The sequence below is a fragment of the Aotus nancymaae genome, unplaced genomic scaffold (assembly GCF_030222135.1).
Source record: "Aotus nancymaae isolate 86718 unplaced genomic scaffold, 86718_ANA_hifiasm-v0.15.2.pri h1tg000012l, whole genome shotgun sequence".
NCBI classification, from domain to species: domain Eukaryota; kingdom Metazoa; phylum Chordata; class Mammalia; order Primates; family Aotidae; genus Aotus; species Aotus nancymaae.
The window spans coordinates 11,623,695-11,646,958 of record NW_026988423.1 but is presented as its reverse complement, the minus strand read 5'-3'; the positions used below and the strand labels follow the sequence as shown (position 1 = coordinate 11,646,958).

The 23,264-nt window shown below is 35.5% G+C and overlaps 1 protein-coding gene across 1 annotated transcript in view; it reads left to right on the top strand.

Moving 5' to 3' along the window:
- Positions 1–23,264, top strand: part of GUCY1A2 (guanylate cyclase 1 soluble subunit alpha 2) — a 324,412-nt gene that overhangs the window by 217,791 nt on the left and 83,357 nt on the right. Inside the window, exon 6 of the mRNA XM_012474492.3 lies at positions 13,181–13,324. Coding sequence (XP_012329915.1) covers positions 13,181–13,324 — 144 coding nt within the window. The remainder of the gene's footprint in view (positions 1–13,180; positions 13,325–23,264) is intronic.

Here is a 23,264-nt window from a genome sequence, read left to right as displayed (position 1 = left end):
AAGCCCAAGGGCCATATGAAAACAAAGGCAGTAGGCAGGTTGTAGTTATAGCAGTGTTGTGTCGGCTTTAGGTCTGACCCAGCACTGTCCCAGTGTTGGTGGCCACAGCATTGTTTGTGTCCCTCCATCCCAAGCCCCGGTGGCTCAGCACAGAGAGAGAGACTCCTATTGTTTGGGAGAAAGTAAGGGAGAGAATAAGAGTCTCTGCCTGGCAATCCAGATAATTCTTCTGAGTCTCATCCAAGACCACTGAGGTGGTGCCTCTATGAGTGTACAAAAACCACAGCGTTACTGGGCTTGGGGTGCCCCCTAATGCAAATCGAATTCAGATGGCGGTAGATCTAGGACTTAGATCACAACACCCAGGGCCTTTCAAATACCTGGAGATCCTTCCAAAGAAGGACATGTATAAACAAGACCAAACTATAAAGACTACAATAAATTCTGAACTCTTCATGAACAGACACAGTTGAAAGTCAACTAGCACCAAGATCATCCAGGAAAACGTGACTTCACCAAATAAACTAAATAAAGCACCAGCGACTAATCTTGGAGAAACAGAGATATGTGACCTTTCAGACGGAGAACTCAAAATTGCTGTTTTGAGGAAACTAAGAAATCTAAGATAACACAGAGAAGGAATTCAGAATTCTATCAGATACATTTAACAAAGAAATTGACATAATTAAAAATACTCAAGCAGAAATTCTGAAGTTGAAAAATGCAATTGATATACTGAAGGATGCATCAGAGTCCCTTTAATAGTAGAACTGATCAAGCAGAAGAAAGAATTAGTGAGCTTGAAGACAAGCTATTTGAAATACATTGTCAGAGGAATAAAATAAAATACCTAGGAATAAACTTGACCAAATAAGTGAAAGAACTCTACAATGAAAGGTATACAACATTGATTCAAGAAATTGAAGAAGACACAAAAATGGAAATATATTTCATGTTCATGGATTGGAAGAATCAATGTTGTTAAAAAGTTCATAGTACCCAAAGCAAACTACAGATTCAGTGCAGTTCCTGTCAAAATACCAATGACTTGCTTTACACGAATTTAAAACTTAATCTTAAAATGTATATGGAATCACAAAAGACCCAGAATAGCTAAAGCTATACAGCAAAAAGAACAAAGCTGGAGGAATCACATTACCCAACTTCAAATTTTACTACAGAGCCATAGTAACCAAAATATCATGGTACTGGCATAAAGACAGACGCATTGAGCAGTGGAATAGAACAGAGAACCCAGAATATATCCATATGTCTACAGTTAACTAATTTTTGACAAAGGTGCCAAGAACACACATTTGGGAAAGGACAGTCTTTTCAATAAATGATGCTGGGAAAACTGGATATGCCTATGCAGAAGAATGAAACTAGACCACTATGTCTTGCCATATAGAAAAATCAAAATAAAATGGATGAAACACTTAAATCTAAGACCTCAAACTATGAAACCACTATAAGAAAACATTAGGGAAACTCTCCAGGACATTGGAGTGGGCAAAGATTTCTTGAGTAATCTCCCACAAGCACAGGCAATGAAAGTGAAAATGGACAAATGGGATTACATTAAGTTAAAAAACTTCTGCACAGCAAAGGAAACAATTAACAAAGTGAAAAGACACCCCACAGAATGGGAGAAAATAACTGCAAATTACCCATCTGATAAGGGATTAATAACCAGAATAAGGGGTACAAACAACTCAATAGGGAAAAAAATCTAATAATCTGATTTTAAAGTGAACAAAAGGTCGGAGTGTATATTTCTTAAAAGAAGAGAAATGGCAAACAGCTATGCCAGTCAGAACTACAATATGATAGTATCTCACCTCAGTTAAAATGGCTTTTATCCAAGAGACAGGCAGTAGCAAATACTAGAGAAAATGTGGGGCAAAGGGAACCCTTGCACATTGTAGATGGGAATGTAAATTAGTACAACCTATATGGAGAATAGTTTGTAGGTTCCTCAGAAAACTGAAAATAGATCTATTGTACAATCCAGCAATCCTACTCCTAGGTATATGCCCAAAAGAAAGGAAGTAAGTGTATGGAAGAGATATCTGCACTCCCGTGTTTATTATAGTATTATTCACAATAGCCAGAATTTGAAAGCTACCTTAGTGTCCATCAACAGATGAGTGAATTAAGAAAATACGGCATATGTACACAATAGGGTACTATTCAGCCATAAAAAGAATGAGATCCTGTCATTTGCAACAAGATGGATGGACCTGAAAGTCATTAGGTTAATTGAAACAAGCCAGGTACAGAAAGACAAACTTCCCACATTCTTACTTGTGGGAGCTAAAATTTAAACAATCGAATTCATGGAGATAGACAGCAGAAGGATGGTTACCAGACACTAGGAAGGGTAGTAGGGTAGTCATGGGGAAGTGGGGATAGTTAATGGACACTAAAAAGAGAAAGCATGAATAAGACCTAGTATTTGCTGGTACAACAAGATGATAATAGTCAAAAATAATTTAATTGTACATTCAAAAATAACTAAGAGAGTATAATTGGATTGTTTATAACTCGAAGGGTAAATGCTTGAGGTTATAGATATTCCATTTACCCTGATGTGATTATTACACATTTCACACTTTTATTAAAATCTCTTTCATAAAGGTACTGTGTACCCATAATTAAAATTAAAAAATTAATAAAAAAGAAACTGGAAAACAAAATCTTAATGAAACATTTTCACTTAATATGCTAATTGGGTCACGGAATTTACTTTTGTGACATCAATTAACATTATTTAGCACTCCTTACGTGTTTTTTCAAAATATAGCAGACATTTGCCATTCTCTGAGGGTATGTTTAAAGTTCTGGTAAATCAGAAATCCTTGAAAAATAATAGACTCAATATAATTTTATTAAAAGAGTGAGTGGATGAATTCTAGGTAGAGCAATAACTTTGAGTATTAATATGGTGGTGGGAGGTACAGAAAGTTTGCAGAGAACATTGAGTTATCCATTCTGATTGGAACATGGAGTAAATTACAATGGTAGAGGGGGATGAACCTGGGAAACTGGGGCCCTGTTGTTGAAGATCTTACAGGACTGTTTATCAGAAAGAAATTTTGAATTGCCCCACATCTAACAATGATTTAGAATGAAATTTTGATATTTTGATGTATTTCTGGATATTTTTATGTATTTCTCTTTCCTAACATGCCTCAGTATTCAATATACTTTATGATAAACAACCTGGGATGTAGAAAGAGTATTTTCCACACAATGGAGATTCCTGTGCAGGAACTGGAATGCACATTGAAAGGTCTACTGAGAGTTTTATCAGGAGGAGAGCTTTCTGTGATAGGCAGTCATTTGGAATCCATTTTCCTTCATTTGGGAGTAGTTCCCAGGCCAAATCACTGTTCTATTTATATCCGTGACCTCCTTTTCAACACTGTACCAGCTGAGCACTGTAGAGACATCTTTAAAAGCACCGTATTTGGGTCAAAAATATCAACCCAAATGAGTATAATTAGACAGGTTTTTTTTTAAAGAAAGAAGGAAGGGGTACTTTTTTGCTTTGTTTTTTAAATATCCTTGTCAGTAAAATCCTTAGTTAAACTTGTTTCCATTTGAATTGCTAAATCATTATGTACAATGAGCTTGGGTGTGTTTAATTGAGCTCAACAAACTTTCTTTGGATCATTGAATGCCTACTGTGCCAGATGACTCTCGGCGTGTGTTGTGTGTGCGAGTGCATGTGCACGTTTGGACTGGTCATTGTGGTCTGCACTTGCAACAAACAAGGAAATATCTGGAAAAGTTTATTATCCCTATGGATAGAGTGGAAGACAGAAAATGAGTACATGGGACTAGCTGGGGTCAGGTCAGAATGGCTTTTCTCCTTTCCGAAAGCCACTGCTCTTTAAAAAAAGGTGAATATCTGGGTGAATATTGTACTATTTTTAACTCACTTCATACACAGAAATCTTCAGACCTTGGGAATCATTAAACAGCTGGAGCTTGTGAATGCAGATAGCTGGGCCTTATATCCATTTTTTGATTCAGTAAATCAAGTGGAGCCTGGGAATCTAACTTTTAACAAATATCCTCTTGGTGATTCTTAAGCAGGTTGTCCTGAATTTTGCAATTGAAAACTTTGTTAAGGACCAGTTCTGACCCCTAAATGTAGAAATTGGAAGCAATTTAAAGCATCTAATAGAATTCTTATGGGCATCCTGATACTGTGCTCAGGTCCAGGGATACAAAGTTAATATCTAGTAGGGGGAGAGGAGATACACACACACACACACACACACACACACACACGATACATACTGTGAGAGTGATAGAAATTTGTCCATCAGATATGGTTGTAAGAAAGTCACAGATTCTCCCCTTGCCAAACAAAAATTACAGATCCAGAAACTGGAAAAGAAAACTTGAAAATCCTGTGGGCTGAGTCCTGAGACAGACTATGCCTAGTTTGCAGTTTTGTTAGGGATGTGCCCTAAAAGAATTGTGTACTCAGTGAAGTGGAAATAGTTTTTCTTTTCTTTTTGCATCTTCTCCTTTAAAAGTAATTATGTGCATCCATGAGGCTTTCAGGGGCCTTTAGAAAGAGTAAATAAGCCTAGTTTCAATCCATCCTCTCTCTTAGGGTCTCTGATAATAATCAGCTTTGAATTTAAAGCTGTAGTGGAGAAAAAAGCTGCCCACATCTAAAAATGATGGTGGGCCTTAGGAGCAGGTGACCTTTTATTTTCCTGAGCCTATGCAAGGAGTGGATACCTATGTACACAGATTCTTCTCTCTGAAGTGCCAGTGTAGGTTAATGGCAATGCCAGCTGAGGACTTTCACTACTTCACATGACAGATAGTAAGCCCATAGAAAGTTAGAGGTATCACAAGGTTACTTCAGTGACTTTTTATCACTCCTTAGTTCTGCAGATATTACCCGTGACTTCACATGGAGGACAAGTATGGAGCTCCAGCCTCTGTAACATAAATCTCATTAATATACAAAAATTATTGCTAGAATATTAACCTTTAGCATCATCAAATAAGATCATATGATGTAGATGTTAATATTTAATGACTACAAGATTACTTACAGAAACAAAAAAGAACATCCTAATAATTTTGCTTTTTGGTAATCACATTTATGGGGAAGAATAAAATTAAACTGTTGCAGTAGATTCACATTATAATGTCTAATTAAAATGCGTATGCTTATGCCCAGCTGAGGCAGAGGCCGCTTCTTTGTTCCCTATGGGAGGTGGAGCCTCTTATTACTCAGTTTTGTTCATCTCTTGTTCTGGTCCCAGCAACTTGGGACCAGGGGCACTCCCTCCTCTAGAGCTAGGGTGACAGAAGTATGGCAGTTTTCAGGTACCCTGCAGCCATCCCCTATCATGATTTAGCTTTCTACTGGCTCCACTGGGCCTGGTGAGCATCCTGCTTTCAGGAAGGAGTGGCCTCTCAACCCCCATAAGTACTGGGAGAATAACCTACAGGGTTGTGGCTGGGACTGGGACTCAGGCAGTAGCTGGTGTGGTGAGTTGGCTAAAACAGTGATAACTGAGGAGTGTGCCATTTTCTCAATACCAGCAGGAGAGGTGAGGAAAGCTGAGGAGGTGGTGGGTGAAAAGAAGGTGGAGAGATGCTGGAGGAGGAAGAAATGTAGGTTGAAGAAGAGTTGATGAGGTGATTGCCATGTAGAGAAGAGAGGAAATGATGAAGGAAAATAAAGTGACAGAGATGAAGGAGAAGGCAAAGTCCTGGCCCCTAAATGCCAAGGACTTTCTGAAGGCTGCAGCTGGAGACAGTATATGCACAGGCTAATGGGGCCTTCCTCCAGCTGGAGCCCAAGTTTGGGTGGGTATGGTGATACTCAGAGGAGACCACAGATTCATCAAACAAAATATACACATACTCACCTTCTGGGATGCCACCTTTTGAAACCACCCCCACGCAAAGGTCATGCATAGGGGCCAAGATGCAGATTTGCTGAGGATCATCTAAATTAAGAGGTAAAAAGAGTTTAGACATCTAAGGACATGCTACATGTTCAAATTCTTATTTTGAACAAACCTTTACTTCACAAACAAGGTAATCATTAAAAAATACAGGGTCAGATCCTCTGGACAAGCGGCATTCCCTTTCATTCTAGTTACATGGCAAGGACCCCAGGCCCCATTCCTATAGGAGCAGGATATCACCTGTCGGTTCTTCACCTGGTCCTCAGACTGTAGCCTTCCAGAACCTGATAAAATTGCTGTTATTTTTAAAGGGATCTCTGGCCCAACTCCTGAAATACCAACTGTTATGTGGAGGAAAAGCCAGGTTACCTTCAGCAGGACAACCCATGGAGATACTCAGGCTGTTTTGGTATCAGTGTAGCTGACTCCTACTTTCGGAAGTTACCCCTGCTCCAGATTATCTGCCATCTATCGTTGGACCTGTGCTTGGCCAACAGCGATGTCGATGTGCTGACCAGCTTGCATCTTGGCTTGTCTGGACTTTTAGTGCTCCCAGCTTCAAGAATGTGGTTTTTATTAACATGGCCATCACTTTGTCTAAGGCAGGAAAATGATGAAAACTGCATTCTTTCATCTACATGGTGGAACCCTCGTCTGTGTCAGGGCCTTCCTGTCTCTTTTTGATGTGGATCTTTATGAGTTTTCTTCAAAGAGGGTCAGTGTATCTTTAAGAACCTCAACCTCAAGAAAAACAAAAGGCTGGGTGCAAGGCTGGCGGCAAGCTGCTCATCTTTGGGTGTGTCCCGTGGGCATTCCGTGGACCTAATACCTTTGCTTGACCACAGTCACATAGATTTTCATCTTTGGTTAGGAGATCATTTCAGCCACCCTACTATCTGGCAAAACAGGGACATAAACAGTGGCAAGTTGCTGTGTGTGTCTGAGGTGAAGTACAAAAAGTAGAGGGCCTCTTAATGTAGACGATAGTTTTTCCTGCTCTTCTGTTACTAGTAAATATCCACGAAGGCCTGGGGTGTGTGTGTGTTTGTGTGTGCGTGTGTGTGTGTTTGTGTGTGTGTGTGTGTGTGTCCTGGACAGCCTTTTGAATATTCTTGTGCAGAGCGCCACTGACCTCATTGTTCAGTTTCTAGTCAACAAGGACTTCCACAACTGCTTGTGGACTCAGACCGTCAGCCAACCACTGGAGAAAGCTTCTACTGTGCCCTCCTCCCTGTCACCTAGGAACCACACCAAATGTCAGGTGATTGGGCGGGCAGGTGTGGCCCAGTTCTCTCAGCAAGGGAAATATGGCATCCTTTCTAAGAACCAAGCATTCTTGGCCACAGCTAATAAACCCATGAAGAATATGGGACATTTACCGGTCCCCTTTCACCCAGCGAGCATGATCAGGTGTCCCAGTGCTCTGTGAGATACTAGGAGGGAAAAGAAGGTGTTTCTCATCTCTAAGTTTTGTCTACATCTGTCTGCCTACCTCTCATTCCAATATCTCTTCTCTCCTTCCCTTTCTCTTTTTAAGGCACTGGAACGCCCCAGAATACAAAATATCTAGAAAGCAAACTTTCGAATGTGCTGCTTCTCTTGGCTGTGTCTGGGGAAGATTGTTCAGTAAGATAGACTACCAGACCTCTCGGACCCTCTGCTCTTACACCCATAGAAAATTCAAAGAGGGACAGAACTAGGACTGTGGGATTGAAGGACTGAGGTGGTCATGAGTCCCACGGAACAGGGATGGTTAATTGCCTAACTGTGTACATTATTCTTTTTGGCTAATCTTATCCTCAATACTGACCCCCCTACCCCAACTCGTTTTTCCATTTGTGCCCAAATATCCAAGAAATTACCAGATATTTCTTGAGTATTATCCTAGAGGGTAAGGAGAAAAATGGTATGAAAATGAAATTCTATTAGGAGCTAAAGTAAATTCTTTAAAATTATCTAAAACTAAAATAAACAAATGAGGTAAATGGGATGGGTGCAATGGCTTATGCCTGTAATCCCAGCACTTTGGGAGGCTGAGGTGGGCAGATCTCTTGAGCCCAGGTATTCAAGACTAGCCTGGGCAACATGTGAAACCTTGTCTCTACAAAAATTTAAAAAAAAAATTAGCCAGGCATGGTGGCATGCACCTGTAGTCCAAGCTACTTGGGAGTCTGAGGTGGGAGGATTGCTTGAGCCTTGGATGGAGAGGTTGCAGTGAGCCCAGATCATGCTATTGTGCTCCAGTCTGGGTGACAGAGTAAGACCCTGCCATACACGCACACACAAAAGGTGAATGCATAGCTCTAATAAATTTATTTACACCACCTTTATTTCTGTTCTGGAATAGTGTGAGGATTTAGATTCTAAAGTTTTGAGAAAAGATAAACTGAGATAGGCAAATTCTTTAAAGTTTTATAAAAGCAGCTATAGTAATATGTAAGGCAGCCGTTGTACGTATTTTTAGTACTCAAACCTCCTCTTCTATGTTCAGAAAATAATGTAAGTTTTTCAGACATTTGCATAAGTATTATCTTTTTCCCATCTCCATGCTTAGTTTAGCCATCTTTATTCTTATCCAATGCCATTCATGAACAGGTGGGAGATGGTGAAAATAAATTAAATGCACTATTTTCAACTGTGTCTGTTGTATTTAAAACTATCTAAAAACACTGAGGCAATTATAAAAGAATCCAGAACAAAGTCAACTCTTTGGACATTTTTTGTTTGTGGTCTGTTTACAATGTCCACTTGTTTCATTTTGGTTTAGCTCAAGGAAATAAACTCAGGAGCAACAGAATTGATATATACCACTTTCACTTTTCCTGCTCCTTTTGAAGAAAAACCCACTAATTACTTCAAAGGAATCCAGTAACATTTCCACATATATTTAATTTTGCTAAACTTATATAGAGCTGCCTTAAAGGAAGGGAGAAGAGAGAAAAATGGAGCATTCATGGAAAACTGCATTAAGACAGTTGTGTTTCTGCCAGAATTCTTAAGATGTCAAATATATCTGGAAAGAAAAAAAAATCACAGATATATATTACTTAGACTTTACTTAATGTATATGTGAATCTCTTAAACTTTCCAGACATTTTGATATTAGAGAATGTGTAAGTGATTGTTTCTTCATTCATGTCTTCATTAATGCTATTTACTAAATTTTTCTGTGTTTCTGACTATACTTTTCTGGGCACAAGGTAGTCTGCCATTTCCCATTCTCTATACGTTAAGCATAGCCACGCAACTTGCTCTGGTCAATGAATGACAAAAAGAAGCTATATATGTCACATCTAGGAGGAAGCTTTAAAAGAGCCTGTACAATTAGTCAGAACCTCTTTTCTTCTGCTGTGGCAACTAGTTCCAGATGTGAAGGTTCTAATAGCATTGTTCCTGAAGAGAAGAGTTGTGGCACAGAGTTTCTGTCCTCCACCCCAATGTCTTAACCCAAAGGGATATGTAGAATGAATGAGAAATAAACTTTTGCTTATTTAGTGCATTAAGATTTGGAGGTTATATTGTTACTGTATCATAATCTAACCTAGCCTATGAAAACATTTTTTAAGTTTCTATATGTTGGGTATTGATGAATAATTGTGAGAATTTCACTTCCTAATATGTGTCACCGTTTTTTTGATGTCTATGTCTTTCCCAGCTCTTTGGTCCTATTATTTCTAATATTTGGAAACTAAATATATGTATTTAGTATGTGTGTGTACACACACACACATACACATTTAGTATGTATATACATATATATTCATACATATATTTAGTATGTACATATATTTAGTAAGTATATACATATATTTAGTATACATACTAATACATATATTTAGTTTCCAAATTTAGTATGTATATATATACACATGCATATATTTAGTATGTATATACATATATATATACACATATACATATATTTAGTATGTACATATATTTAGTAAGTATATACATGTATTTAGTATACATACTAAATACATGTATTTAGTTTCCAAATATTAGAAATAATAGGACCAAAGAGCTGGGAAAGACATAGACATCAAAAAAACGGTGACACATATTAGGAAGTGAAATTCTCACAATTATTCATCAATACCCAACATATAGAAACTTAAAAAATGTTTTCATATATATGTGTGTGTGTGTGTGTGTATAGATTATATATATAGATAGATTTTATATATAATTATATATAGATAGATTTTATATATAATTATATATAGATAGATTTTATATATATATAGAGAGAGAGAGAGAGAGAGAGAGGAGAGAGAGGTCTTGCTTTCACTCTTTCACCCAGTCTGCGGTGTGGTGGTGAAGTCATAGCCCACTGCAGCCTTGATCTCCTGGATTCTACTGATCCCAAGTAGCTGAGACTACAGGTAAGGGCCACCTTACCTGGTTAATTTTTAAAATTTTTTTTTGTAGAGATTGAGGTCTCACTATGTTGCCCAAGCTGGTCTTGAACTCCTGGACTCAAGCAGTCCTCCTGCCTTGGTATCCCAAAATGTTGGGATTCCAGGTGTCAGCCACCATGCCAAGCCTTAAAGTTTTATACAATCATGTATGGATTGTAATATGAATTTGTTATATTTACATTGTGCCTATATTTATTTTGTACTTCATTCACTTATATGTTATATGAGTTGATAACATATTGGTCCATCTTTTATATGCAATTAGAGTACACACTCCTAAGGAGAAAGTGAAACATATAACTAATCTTCATGTATTCTTGTGCAAATTCTAGAAATGCACATTTAGTGGAATTCAATGCATGTTTCTCTGAAAAGATAATTGAGATGTGGATGAAGATGAGGATGATGATAGACATTTCAGGAAGTGATTGTGCTCTAGGAACTTGCATGTTAAGAGTGACTGCAAAGCATTTTGGTTTGTGCAGGCAATTTACTGACTGTATGTTCTGTTATCTGAAAACCAGAAATAAATTTCCAAGTACACAGCTAATAGCATCATAGAAATTTAAAGTGTATACAAATATGAAAGTGTGGGATAATGTGAGGATTAGCAAAGAACATTGTCTTATTAAGGGAAAATTGTTAAATAGCCACATTTTAAATGTTTATTCTTTGATGGGTGTCTTTCTTAGTGAGCATTATTTCCAGGAAATATATTTTAGTCTTTAGAATAAAACCTTTGCCAACTCATATTGCACTGTCTTTCTATTCCTACAGTATAATTTTATTTTCATTTTTCTGGCATCAGAAAACAAGTCAAAGTGAAATTTTTGAATATAACAATAGATCTGGGGGTATTTGAATCAGTTTTGATGCATATTTCCTGATGATCAAGTGATAAGTTTTGCAGTGTTGGTCCCATGAGGTTCTTAAGTGTTTTCACAATGTTCCCTAAATTAGTGCTCATATCATTTCATGCAGTATATCTTTTTAATACCATAGTGTTAGAATGCTTCTCCATGGAAATTTAATTTTTGATATTAAAAATTAAGAATATTTTCTAAGTCTTGGTATATCTATGCTGGAATCATCTCTATCACTGATGCATATTTTTCCTATACAGGTTTACATAACACACAGTTCTAGATGGCGCTCATAAAATGAATGATGAAAATAAGCAAACAGTTAAAATTACTTATTGTAATTATGGTTAACATGGCTAACATTCATTTAGCAGATACTCAATAAATATTAGATATTTATTAAATAGCTATGTTATAGACACTATGCTAAGCTCTATGAATACAGAGATGAAAAAAAAAATGGTTCCATTTCTTAAAAGCTCATATCATAGCCAGGGATATGTACTGATTTTATATAGATACATATTGATTATAGCCTGTGCTGAATGTTAAAGCAGAGAGTTGTGGAAGTGCTGTTGAAACAGAATAAAGAAAGGATTAGTTCTTTGATAAATTATCTGATAGAAACTAATGGAAGGAACATGGAGCACACTACAGAAAAAGTGACATTGAAACTGTGCATTTAGTATAATTTTTCATCACTTCAGCCTAATTAATAATATTAAAACTATTGAGGATTTTATTAGGTTGGTGTGAAACTAATTGCATTTTTGCCATTAGTACCACGATCTGTATCGTGGATAATTAGAGAACTTTTCTCTGAAATAATAGAACTTTATCCCATGTTCTATTCTTTGGAAATTCGGGAGTTTTAACCTGTGGCAAATATGTAAAATATTTATCAACAGCAATGGGCATTCAGAATGGATGTTGACAACAGAATTAGAAGAGAGTCTAGAAAGACCCCTATAGTGCCTGTTAACTCTCAATTATATAGTTGTGGATGCATCTCTGCACCTCAATTTTTCATCTTTCAAATATCACTAATACTTCTTTCTTTTTTCTTTTCTTCCTTTTCTTTTCTTTTTTTTTTTTTGAGATGGAATTTTGCTCTGTTCCAGGCTGGAGTGCAGTGGCATGATCTGGGCTCACTGCATCCTCCACCTCATGGGGGTTCAAGTGATTCTCCTGCCTCAGCCTCCCGAGTAGCTGGGACTACAAATGCACCCTCATGCCCAGCCAAATTCTGTATTTTTAGTAGAGACGGGATTTCAACATGTTGGCCAGGATGCTCTCGATGTCCTGACCTCATGATCTTCGGACCCCCAAAGTGCTGGGATTACAGGCATGAGCCGCCACACCTGGCCCGATACTTGTTTCTTTCATGCATGATATTTGTGAAGATAAAATGGGACAACGTACATAGAGTAGTTGACACATGGAGTATGAATATTTAAGAAACATTACGCATTGCAATTTTTAAGAGTAAGAAAGAACATACATGACCAAAAATTACAGATATATCTAAAAGTATGGAACAATTTCCTTCAGATGAAAAAATTGGGGAAAAAATACTTTCCAAAAGACTATTGGAAATTGGAAGGAGATGAAGGAATGGCCCTGCAAAAGGCAATTATTTGGAAGTGATCTAGGCAAAATACTGACAGTTCTATTTTTGTGGGGGATAATTATTTTATATTACAGTTGTTCCTAATTTCAATGATCATCTCTGGTGATAATGTTAATGAACAGCCCTGGAGTGAGATGTCAGTATTTGACTGTGGCTGTTTGCAAACTCTGCTGTAATTATACACAGTTGTCTAATTGCTTAATTTATTGATGTTTTGCTGACATGTTTTTCAGCAACATTTGTGATTGCAGATATCTAATCGTTTCTCTTCGGGCTCATTATCATACGTTTGCATTTTATTTGTGATTGCTGCAGGTGGAAACAATAGGTGATGCCTACTGTGTTGCAGCAGGACTCCACAGAAAAAGCCTCTGCCATGCTAAACCCATTGCTCTGATGGCCTTGAAGATGATGGAACTTTCAGAAGAGGTGCTGACACCTGATGGAAGACCGATTCAGGTAACCCTCCCAACAATCTGGTTTGAGTAGTAAGTGCACCATTAACTGGAGGAGGCAAGTAATTCCATTCCAAGTCCTACTTTTTATAATTTATAGATCTAGACAAGTTGGGTGCTTAAGGAGGGCAAGGGATGACTAGAGATAACTCTATAAATCCAGGAAAAGAACAAATGGAATATGGTCCAAGATAGGAAAAGTTTTGTGGAAGGCAAATTACTTGTGGAGGAAAGAAAGAGCTAAAAGATTAGACCCAAGGGTTACTGCCAGTGACCAGGTCACCAAATTCAAGCAAGAATGATGGTGAGATTCGGAGTTTTAGAGGTAATCCAAGAAGTAAAACACACAAAAAATGAAGAAAATGGAGGACCTACACAACTTCCGTAAGTAGTATACAGGTTTTCCTTGTGAAGCTTCAGACCTCAGGGTTACTTCAGCAGTTTTTCTTGTGGCAGAGTTTGAAGATTGCAGCCCAATAACTGTAAAAACTTTAAAACGGTGGCAAGTCCAGCTCCTGATGTGTTGTACTCTTGGCTCTGATAGTCTTCTGCAATCTGAGGTTTGCCTCTGGGAATGAATGAGGTCATCTGTTGTATTTCTGCTACAGCCCAATGATGGATCCCAGAAGTGTCATTATTTTGAAACCAGAAATCTTATATTTGGGGAAGTAAACTTGAATTCAGGTCCACCCTTTTATAACAGCTCACCAGCTAAGAGTTAAGAAAACACATGGGAAAAAAATGGCCAAAAATGCGAGTACCGTTCTAGTTCTGGTATTATAGCAGACCGGGGACCCTGAACAATCTGATTAAAATTATGATAATATTGGGTAAAAGATGTTAAAAAATATTTTTAAAAAAACTATTAGGCACTTTGCTGAACTCATAGGCAAGAGAGACATGCCAGTTATACTATGTGTGTAGATTTAAAAAAAAAACAAAACCCTAATTGGTGAATTTAACTTAAGGGCCCTGTTATTAGCAATGATAGAGGGAAACTAGGAAGTACTATTCCCCCTAGAAGATGTCAACTTCAATCCTATCTTCAAATAAACTCCGCAGATTTTATGTGTTTTAAATAATATGGTCCTAGTTTGTGGTTATATTTTTATTTTTTCTTGATAAGCTGGAAGGTTTAATTTTAATGTTTTAAATGATACATATTTATATATTTTATAATTTGTAAACTTTTGACCTGACTAGTTCACAAAAAAATCCTTTCCTACTTAAGTCAAAATTTTCTAATGATAAATCTATAGTTTTATAGTATGGAGTTTTACACTTGACCCATATGGAAGATAAAGGTTATTAAAAGTGGTAATAACATAATACTAAAAAAAAGTCACACACACATACACACAGACACACACACGAAAACAAAGTACTATGGGGAAGAATTGGGGGAAATTATAGATGAGAAAGACATATCTGGAATGTTTTCCGACATCAAGCTTATCATACACAGGATTAAAATCACAATGTTTAATGTGACTATAAGAAATAAAAGAGAAGCTGAAAACTGTGAGAAGTGAACAAGATTTGGGGAAGAACCAGAGAACTTCTAAGCAATCAAGGTAATACTTTAGAAAAGAAGAGAGAACAAAGTGGGTGAGTTTAAAAGCAAATTAGACATAGATGCAACAATAATTTGTTCATTAAAAGAACTGAAGAAATTATCAATACTTAAGTTCAGATATTTAAAAATGGGGAAATATGAATAAGAGAATGTAAAATATAAAATATGTGGGAGACAGGGAGGAGAGAGTGGAAAGATGTAATATCTATTCAACTGAGGTTCCAAATAGAGTGAATGCAAAAAAGATAATTATTTTCGGGAACTATTAAAAGATGTCAGTCAGTACCTAGACAGAGTAATTTAAAAGAATTCTGTGAAAGTTAAGCCATAGGAATCCAAAACTAAACCCATCTTAATGAGACTGCAGGGCATCAGAGAAAAAGAGTACTTGATAAATTATAAAACTGACATTGATCCGTGTGAAAAGGACAAGGTATTCAGTGAATGGTTGGGGGACTATTGGCTATTCGTGAGGAAAACTAATTGAAATTGGCATTCTACTTTATGAATCTGCATATAAATCAGTTCTCGATGGGGGGAGGTAAATGTAAAGATTCATACTATAAAACTTTAAATTTGTCATTAGAAAATTTTGACAAGTAGGGAAGGATTTTTTTGTGAACTCCAGGTCAAAAATTTGCAAATCATAAAATAAAAGTTTAGAACATTAAAATTAAAACCTTCCTGTTTAGTTAAGAATAACTAAAAAATGCAACCACAAACTAGGAGAATATTTTTTGTAACACATGTAATCAGTAAGTATCTAGTTAACCTTGTCAGTGATCAAATTAATATAAATTTACAACACTATCATCTAGCATTTCTCTTTAGTAGTTTGACACAACTTTGAAAGTCTGACAGTGCCACTGTTGGTGAGGATCTGAAGCAGCAGGAAATCTCACCCATAGCTAGTGGAAGTATAAGTGGTACAATTTACTTGGCATTAGCTGGTAAAATTTAACTTTTGCATATCCTACAGTCCAGCATTTCCTCTCCTAGATGTTTACACATGTAGGAAGGAAGTACTTGGCAGTATAGCAAAAGTCACACACAAGATTATTCACAGGAATAGTTTTAATAATAGTCTCTAACTAGCTAATTCAAATATCCATCAACAGTAGGATAAACTGTGATGTATTTATACCTTGGTATACCATATAGTTGGGAAAATGAATGATCTCAGCTACTGACATCAACATGGATGAATGTCAAAAACGTAATCTTGAACAAAAGAATGAAGTCATTAAAGAATGCTACAGTATTAGTCCAGTTAACTAAAGTTTAAAGCTGGAAGAATTGAAAAAATTCTATTTAGAAATACCTGCATTGATGGAAAAAAGTGTTTAAAAAGGGAGGGAATGTGTAATACAAAATTCAGGCTGTTGCTTATCTCTGAGAGCAAGATGATGGGAAGGAAGAGGATACAATAGGGAAAATAAACATAATATAAAATTTTTTATTCTGTAATATGCACATATATGTTTATATTCGATCATTTAAAAGTGGAAAGAGAGTTTTCTAACCACTTTACCAGTGATGAAAATGGGAAAATATGGAGCATTCAAAATAAAAATCTAGTTTAAGTTCCCTTAGGGCATAATTATTGAGTTATTCAAATATATGAATGGTACTCTACCACTGCCAGGAAAACAAACAAAAGGAATAGTGTCTCAGATCTGCTACACACTGCAAATACAGACATTTCAGACTGAACTAATCAGTTCTTAAATGTTCAGGCCTACCAGCTGGGCAGGCTTCTCATTTGGGGATTGTTTTGGTTGTTGGATTTTCTTTTATGGAGAATATGTTTGTATTGAATTTAGCATTGTGGTAGCACAGTTAAATTACCAGAGAACAAAACCAGGGAATTGTGTTTTACAGTGTGTTCATCAGTATTTTCATTTGTGTGATATAATATTAGCTCTTTCTTATGAATCAGATAGTCTTATTAAATCAGAAGAGGAAATGTCCACAAAGATTTAATAAGAATGCAGACAGAGAATTCAAAACAATAAGCCCCACCTTAATAATTTTAACTTCATTACGAATTTATAGTATTTTCATGGTTTGGAATTATTTTTCAGCATATTAATTTGATTTTAAATTGCCTGCTAGCTTGGTGCTATGGGAACATTTCCAAACTTACTGAGAGAATCTTTTATTATAAAAATGCTGAGATGTTGTAGTAGAGTTGACGTGATAGTTGATTCTTTACCTCAAATTATATAAGTTTTTAGGTGATTTAAATTATTAGTTATTAAAATTGTAATTGCACAAAACTCAATCCAGTTGAATTTTGAAGCGTAAATTGATAATTTTTATATGGTTTTATAACCTTTGAGGCATGCTGTAACGATGGGAAATAGGAGCGAAAATTGCCGTATACAATTGCCTGGAAGTGACTGGGAATGCCCTTGACTCACTAATTGTAAAACCGCCTGTATTTCCTTTTTTTAATTTTGAAAATAACCAGAGAATGTAGCATTTTGTTTTTTTAGTCTATAAATACTCGAGAAAATTATTGTTCTATAAGTACTCTAATGAAACTTAGAGGCTACTTCTAGACTGTATCTATAAGGCATCTATAAAAATGGTCTATCTATACAATAAATTCTGAAAACTCAGTTCATGGTGACTTTAATTAGGACTGCTTTTGTAAAGAGTTATTAGAATTTTTTCACACTTGATCAGTATGATATTTCTTCTGCTGGCTGAAAATATGGAAGAATCAGCATTATGACTATTTCCTTTTTGTTCCTCCCAAGGGAGAATCTGATTTTCCTTTTTTTTTCCGCCTGAGACACAGGGTCTTGCTCTGTTGTCCAGGCTGGAGTCCAGTGGCATGATCACAGATTACTACAGCCTCAACCTCCTATGCTCAAGGGATCCTCCCAACACAGTCTCTGGAGTAGCTGGGACCACAGACATGTGGAATCACACATGATTATTTAAAAATTTTTTTTTTTTGCTAGAGATAGGGGTCTCCCTATGTTGCCCAGGCTGGCCTCAAACTCCTGGCCTCAAGCAATCCTCCTGCCTTGGCCTCCTAAAATGTTGGGATTACAGGCATGAGCCACCATGCCAGGCCTGAATTTTTAAATATTAAACTGTAGAGAACTGAAAAGTAAAATTAGATTTATAGTGTTTCTCCCTTGTTTGCACTAGCTATATTGTGAATTCACTAGAAAAATGTATTACTTTACACTGTTCTTTAATCTTGGGAACCTAATTTTATAAAGGTATTTTGAATAGTTTTTAGTGCTGACTGGCTAACTTATACTAATAGTTTAACCACACTTTGATTGAAATAACCAGGTATTTATTACTGCCTATCATTTATTCTTTCTTTTAAAAAAAAAGCTCTTGATAGGAAAAGGGAAGTTGGGTCAAGGATTAACTAAAGAATGTGCTTAGGGTATATTAGAAAGACAAATAGCATTTTCACGATTTAAGGCTTTTGAAGAATATTGACTGTGTCCAAATGTCTTTTAATTCTGTACTTAGTTTAAAAGCTATTTTCATTAAATTTTATCTCATAGCCATACAAATTCAAATTTTCTTCATTAGTTCAAAGAACAGTACATTTTATATAATGAGGCAAGTATGGAGACATTTTGAAATAGAGTTAAACAATGTGTAATCATGTTGTAATACTAATGTGTTTAGCAATCTCAATTGCAAATCAGGGAAATGCTATGAGAAAAAGACTCATAGCATTTCCCTGATTTGCAATTGAGATTGCTAAACACATTAGTATTACTGACTGGTGCAAAAGCGGGAATATTAACATAAAATTTACATGTATTGTAATGTATTAAATTATAGCTCCTTACGCTTCAACTTTTAATGAGCTTACAGGACTTTTTGAGATTATGCAGTAATTATTCTCTAATTAATTTTTAATTTTTAAATAGTTGTTGCTATGTGCAAAGGAAACCTGATGTTGTTATTTTAATATTTGAAGGGATTTGGTTTTTGGAAATATTTCAATATTTAATTAAACCTGTCAGATTACAGCATGACACAGTATTTAGAAAAATGAAAAACTAATTACAGTGAGCGCTCCATATCCATGAGTTCTGCATCCTCTGATTCAGCCAACTGCAGGTCAAATATGTAGGTAGGCCAATGATAGTTGTATCTGTACCGAGCATGTATAGACTTTTTTTTCTTGTCATTATTTTCTAATACGGCATAACAACTACTTACTCATTATCTACAACACATTACATATTATAAGTAAATGTACTTTAAAAGTACATGTTAAAGTATGTAGGAGAATGTTCATAGGTTATATGCATATACAACACTACTTAATATAAGGGCCAAAAGTCTCTTATATTACTTATAATATCTAATAAAAAGTAAATACTACATAAATCATTGTAATGATTTATGGTAATATCATTTTGTTTGTATTTTTTAATTGTTGAATTTTTATTTATTTGTTTGTTTATATTTTTATTTCAATTTTTTAATGCCTTATTTTCAATCCACACTTGGTTGAACATGCAGATGTGGAACCTGTGAATACAGGGGGTCGACTGTATTTGGTCACCTAATTAATTTTCTAAGATTCTTTGATAATTATTTATAAAACTCAAATTAGTTTTTTTTCATCTCAATGTGTGTGTATTTATTTGAAATGTTCTATTTCTAGAGACTATATATACATATAAGGAGAAAAAGCTAAAGGGTCAGAAGAAACTACATAGGCATTATATAAAATTACTGTTATTGATCCCAGTTATCCTCACTTTTCATGTTTATCAATTAGGATTATTTAAATTTGCTTTTAATCTCCTAGATAATGCATATAGTGGCAGCTTTCATAAGTCACTGTTGTGTTGTAGCAATAGTATAGAAAAATACTATATAATATTACTGGTGAAATTTATGACTAGATAGATACATTTTCCAATAGATTCATTCTGCATAGTAAATTTATTGGGAACTATAAATTTGTTTATGTTTTAAAAAGTATTTAAAATTTTAATATTTTTGAGTTTACCAGCAAAGTTATGAATCTCTTCTGTAGTTTGCTTTCTTTTAATAATCAACGCCTTATTCTATATACTCTCCTTAGAACTGTTTTCTAACCTAATACTTCCATCAGTTGGTTGTAAAAATTATGTATGAAAGTCATCCACTTAATCCTTAAATGCTGATTATAGCAGCTTATAGTGTTTTACATTTCCATTTATCTGACAAAATTTTTCATACTGTTTTTATATATTTTCTTGAATCCATCATCAGTAATGATTATAAACACTTCTGGTAAGTCCATCTCTAGAACTCCTGCTGTCTATTACATAATCTGCTCTTTCACTTAATTTTTAGTCATATTACTTGTTTCCTGTGCAACAAATTACTATTTTTTTGTTTGAGTGTGGGAGATTGTATGTAAAATATCATAGAAATAATTTAAGACTTAGAATAATTTTGCAGGCAAATGTTAGTGTGCTTCTTGAAAGAGACTGGCGGCTCTAGCATTCAGGGATTAGGGGATCTAAAGCTGGGTTTTGGTCTCTGTGAGGACCTGTTTACTTCTGGTTCACCTCCATGTTTTGTCACTACCCTTTTACCTGTGACCATGGTCCCATCTCAAAGTGGGGATGGCTTTCTAAGGTCTTTCCCCTAGGAATTCTTAGACTCCAGTTTATGTTCCCTTAGCCCTGCCTGCCAAAAATGCTGCTCAGCTTCTCAACCTTTCCATTACCTTTTCTGGAGCCAGAAGATGCTCACAGGATAAAAGCACCCCCAAGTTTACTGTTCACTTCTCAGGTTTATCTTCTGCCATATCTTGATACAATCCTTTTTCATTACCTTGTTAGCTGACCAGCATAGGGTAATTCAAATGGTATAATCTGTTATTTAATATGTATATATGCTAAGTTTTGCAATAATTCTGTGCAGGAAGTATGGCTATTAATTCCATGTTGTAAATAAGTAAAGAAGAAAAAAAATAGCTAACCAGAGCTCCTAATGAATATACTGCGTATACATTAAATAGAAGCATGCTAAATAAAATTTGTATTGTCATATTTTCCTATTTCCTTGAATAGTCCATTAAAGTTAGACTTTTCATGGCTTTAATCTTCAATAAATTTAAATGTATATTATATGTCCTCTTTTCAAAACCACAATGAGATACCATCTCACGCCAGTTAGAATGGTGATCATTAAAAAGTCAGGAAACAACAGATGCTGGAGAGGATGTGGAGAATTAGAAAAGTTTTTACGTTGTTGGTGGGAGTATGAATTAGTTCAACTATGTGGAAGACAGTGTGATAATTCCTCAAGGATCTAGAACTAGAAATACCATTTGACCCAGCAATCCCGTTACTGGCTATATACCCAAAGGATTGTCAATCTTTCTACTATAAAGACACATGCACACATATGTTTATTGTAGTACTATTCACAATAGCAAAAGACTTGGAACCAACCCAAATGATTGACTGGATAAAGAAAATGTGGCACATATACACCATGGAATACTATGCAGCTATAAAAAAAGGATGAGTTCATGTCCTTTGCAAGGACATGGATAAAGCTGGAAACCATCATTCTCAGCAAACTAACACAGGAACAGAAAACCAAACACCGCATGTTCTCACTCATAAGTGGGAGTTGAACAATGAGAACACATGGACACAGGGAAGGAAACATCATGCGCTGGGGCCTGTCAGGTGAGGGTTAGGGGAGAAATAGCATTAGGAGAAATACCTAATGTAGATGAGGGTTGATGGGTGCAGTAAACCACCATGGCATGTGTATACCTATGTAACATACCTGCACCTTCTGCACAGGTATCTCAGAACTTAAAATATAATTTTAAAAAATAAAATAAAGAAGGAAAAAGTGGAAGTAAGTTCTCTATTTTAAAGATATTCCATCCAAACATAAAGTAATTAATTTTTAAATTAGAAAGTAAAAGAGATTCTAGCTGCATGTGGAGGTGGTGGGACATGCCTGTAGTCCCAGATACTCGGGAGGCTGAGGAGGGAAGATGGCTTTACTCCAGGAGTTTGATACCAGCCTAGGCTGACAGCATACCAATACCTTGTCTAAAAAAAATAAAGAAAGATTAAAATCAGTTATGTGGGGAAAAAAATGATATTTAAAACTGGAATCACTGGCCAGATTGGGTGGGGGAATCTATTAGTCATGATGCTCTGTTTTTGTTTCTGGTGGTTTTTTTTTTTTTTTTTTTTTTGTATTTTCCCCTTGTTTATTGTTTGTTGTGGATTGTAATACAGAAGCTACATATTTAAACATGTTATATTTACATTATCTCATAGGGTAGTCATTGAATTTAAAGATTAGGTCATATTCTATTTAATTATTTTTATTTATTGAGCACATTTATTTGTTTTAATCATAGGATTACCCTTCTGGCATGACGCTATAGTGCTCAACTTTAATAGACTGAGCATCTTTTATGCCTTACAATTCCTCCATAAGATGTGAGCATAATGATTTAAAACAATATTGCATCTGCTATGTGTATGTCAATGAGACAGAATTCCACTGCTAGTTTATTTTAGCTTTTATCTGTAATCATGAAAGATTCTAATTTTATATGATCACAGAATTTTAATCATATTTTCAGACTATGAAATAGTTTATCAGGCATACATTTCTAAAAATGCTAGAGTTACTGAAAAGTTTTATTATGATATTTGTCAAACATATTTCCCAAGAAGTCCTTTTGTGAAGATATTTGCATATTTATGCTACCAAAAAAATAGTAATAATAAGTTAGTGAAAGGAGAAATAAAACCAAGTGATGGAAAAATAAGCTAAACTGATTCACATGAAACTGTGCAGGCAAAGCACAAAATTGCTTAGCTTGACTTTGTGCAGCAGTCTTTTGATTTTCACGTTTTTGGAAGAGAAATATATTCTTTAGTGGAGACATGGTTTGAGTATTTTATAATGTTAGTCTGTTAAATATTATCACTATGAAGGTAAACACTTCTAAATAAGTTTTAATCTATTTCATGTGTTTTATCCTGCTGCTTTTCTCCAGTGTCCCACTAAGACTATTAATAAAATGTCCACAGAAGAGGCTAAAAGTTATATTAGCAAAGGTACTCATTTTGATTTGATTTTTGTGTGGTGTGTTTTAGAAATGTGAAACTTCCAGGCAGCTAGGAAGCTCATGATTTTATCTATCTGAGGTTTATGTAAAGAATAGGAATCTCCATCTGCCAAAATTTTTTTACCCTAAAGAGACAGTAAGATGTGATTTTATCAACCTATTTAGTAGGAGCCCATTATCTTTACCATATGGTCCCTTTTTTTGGTGTTTTTGAACAGATTTTTCATCTTTTACTGGCACTATGTCTCTTTTAAGGCTATA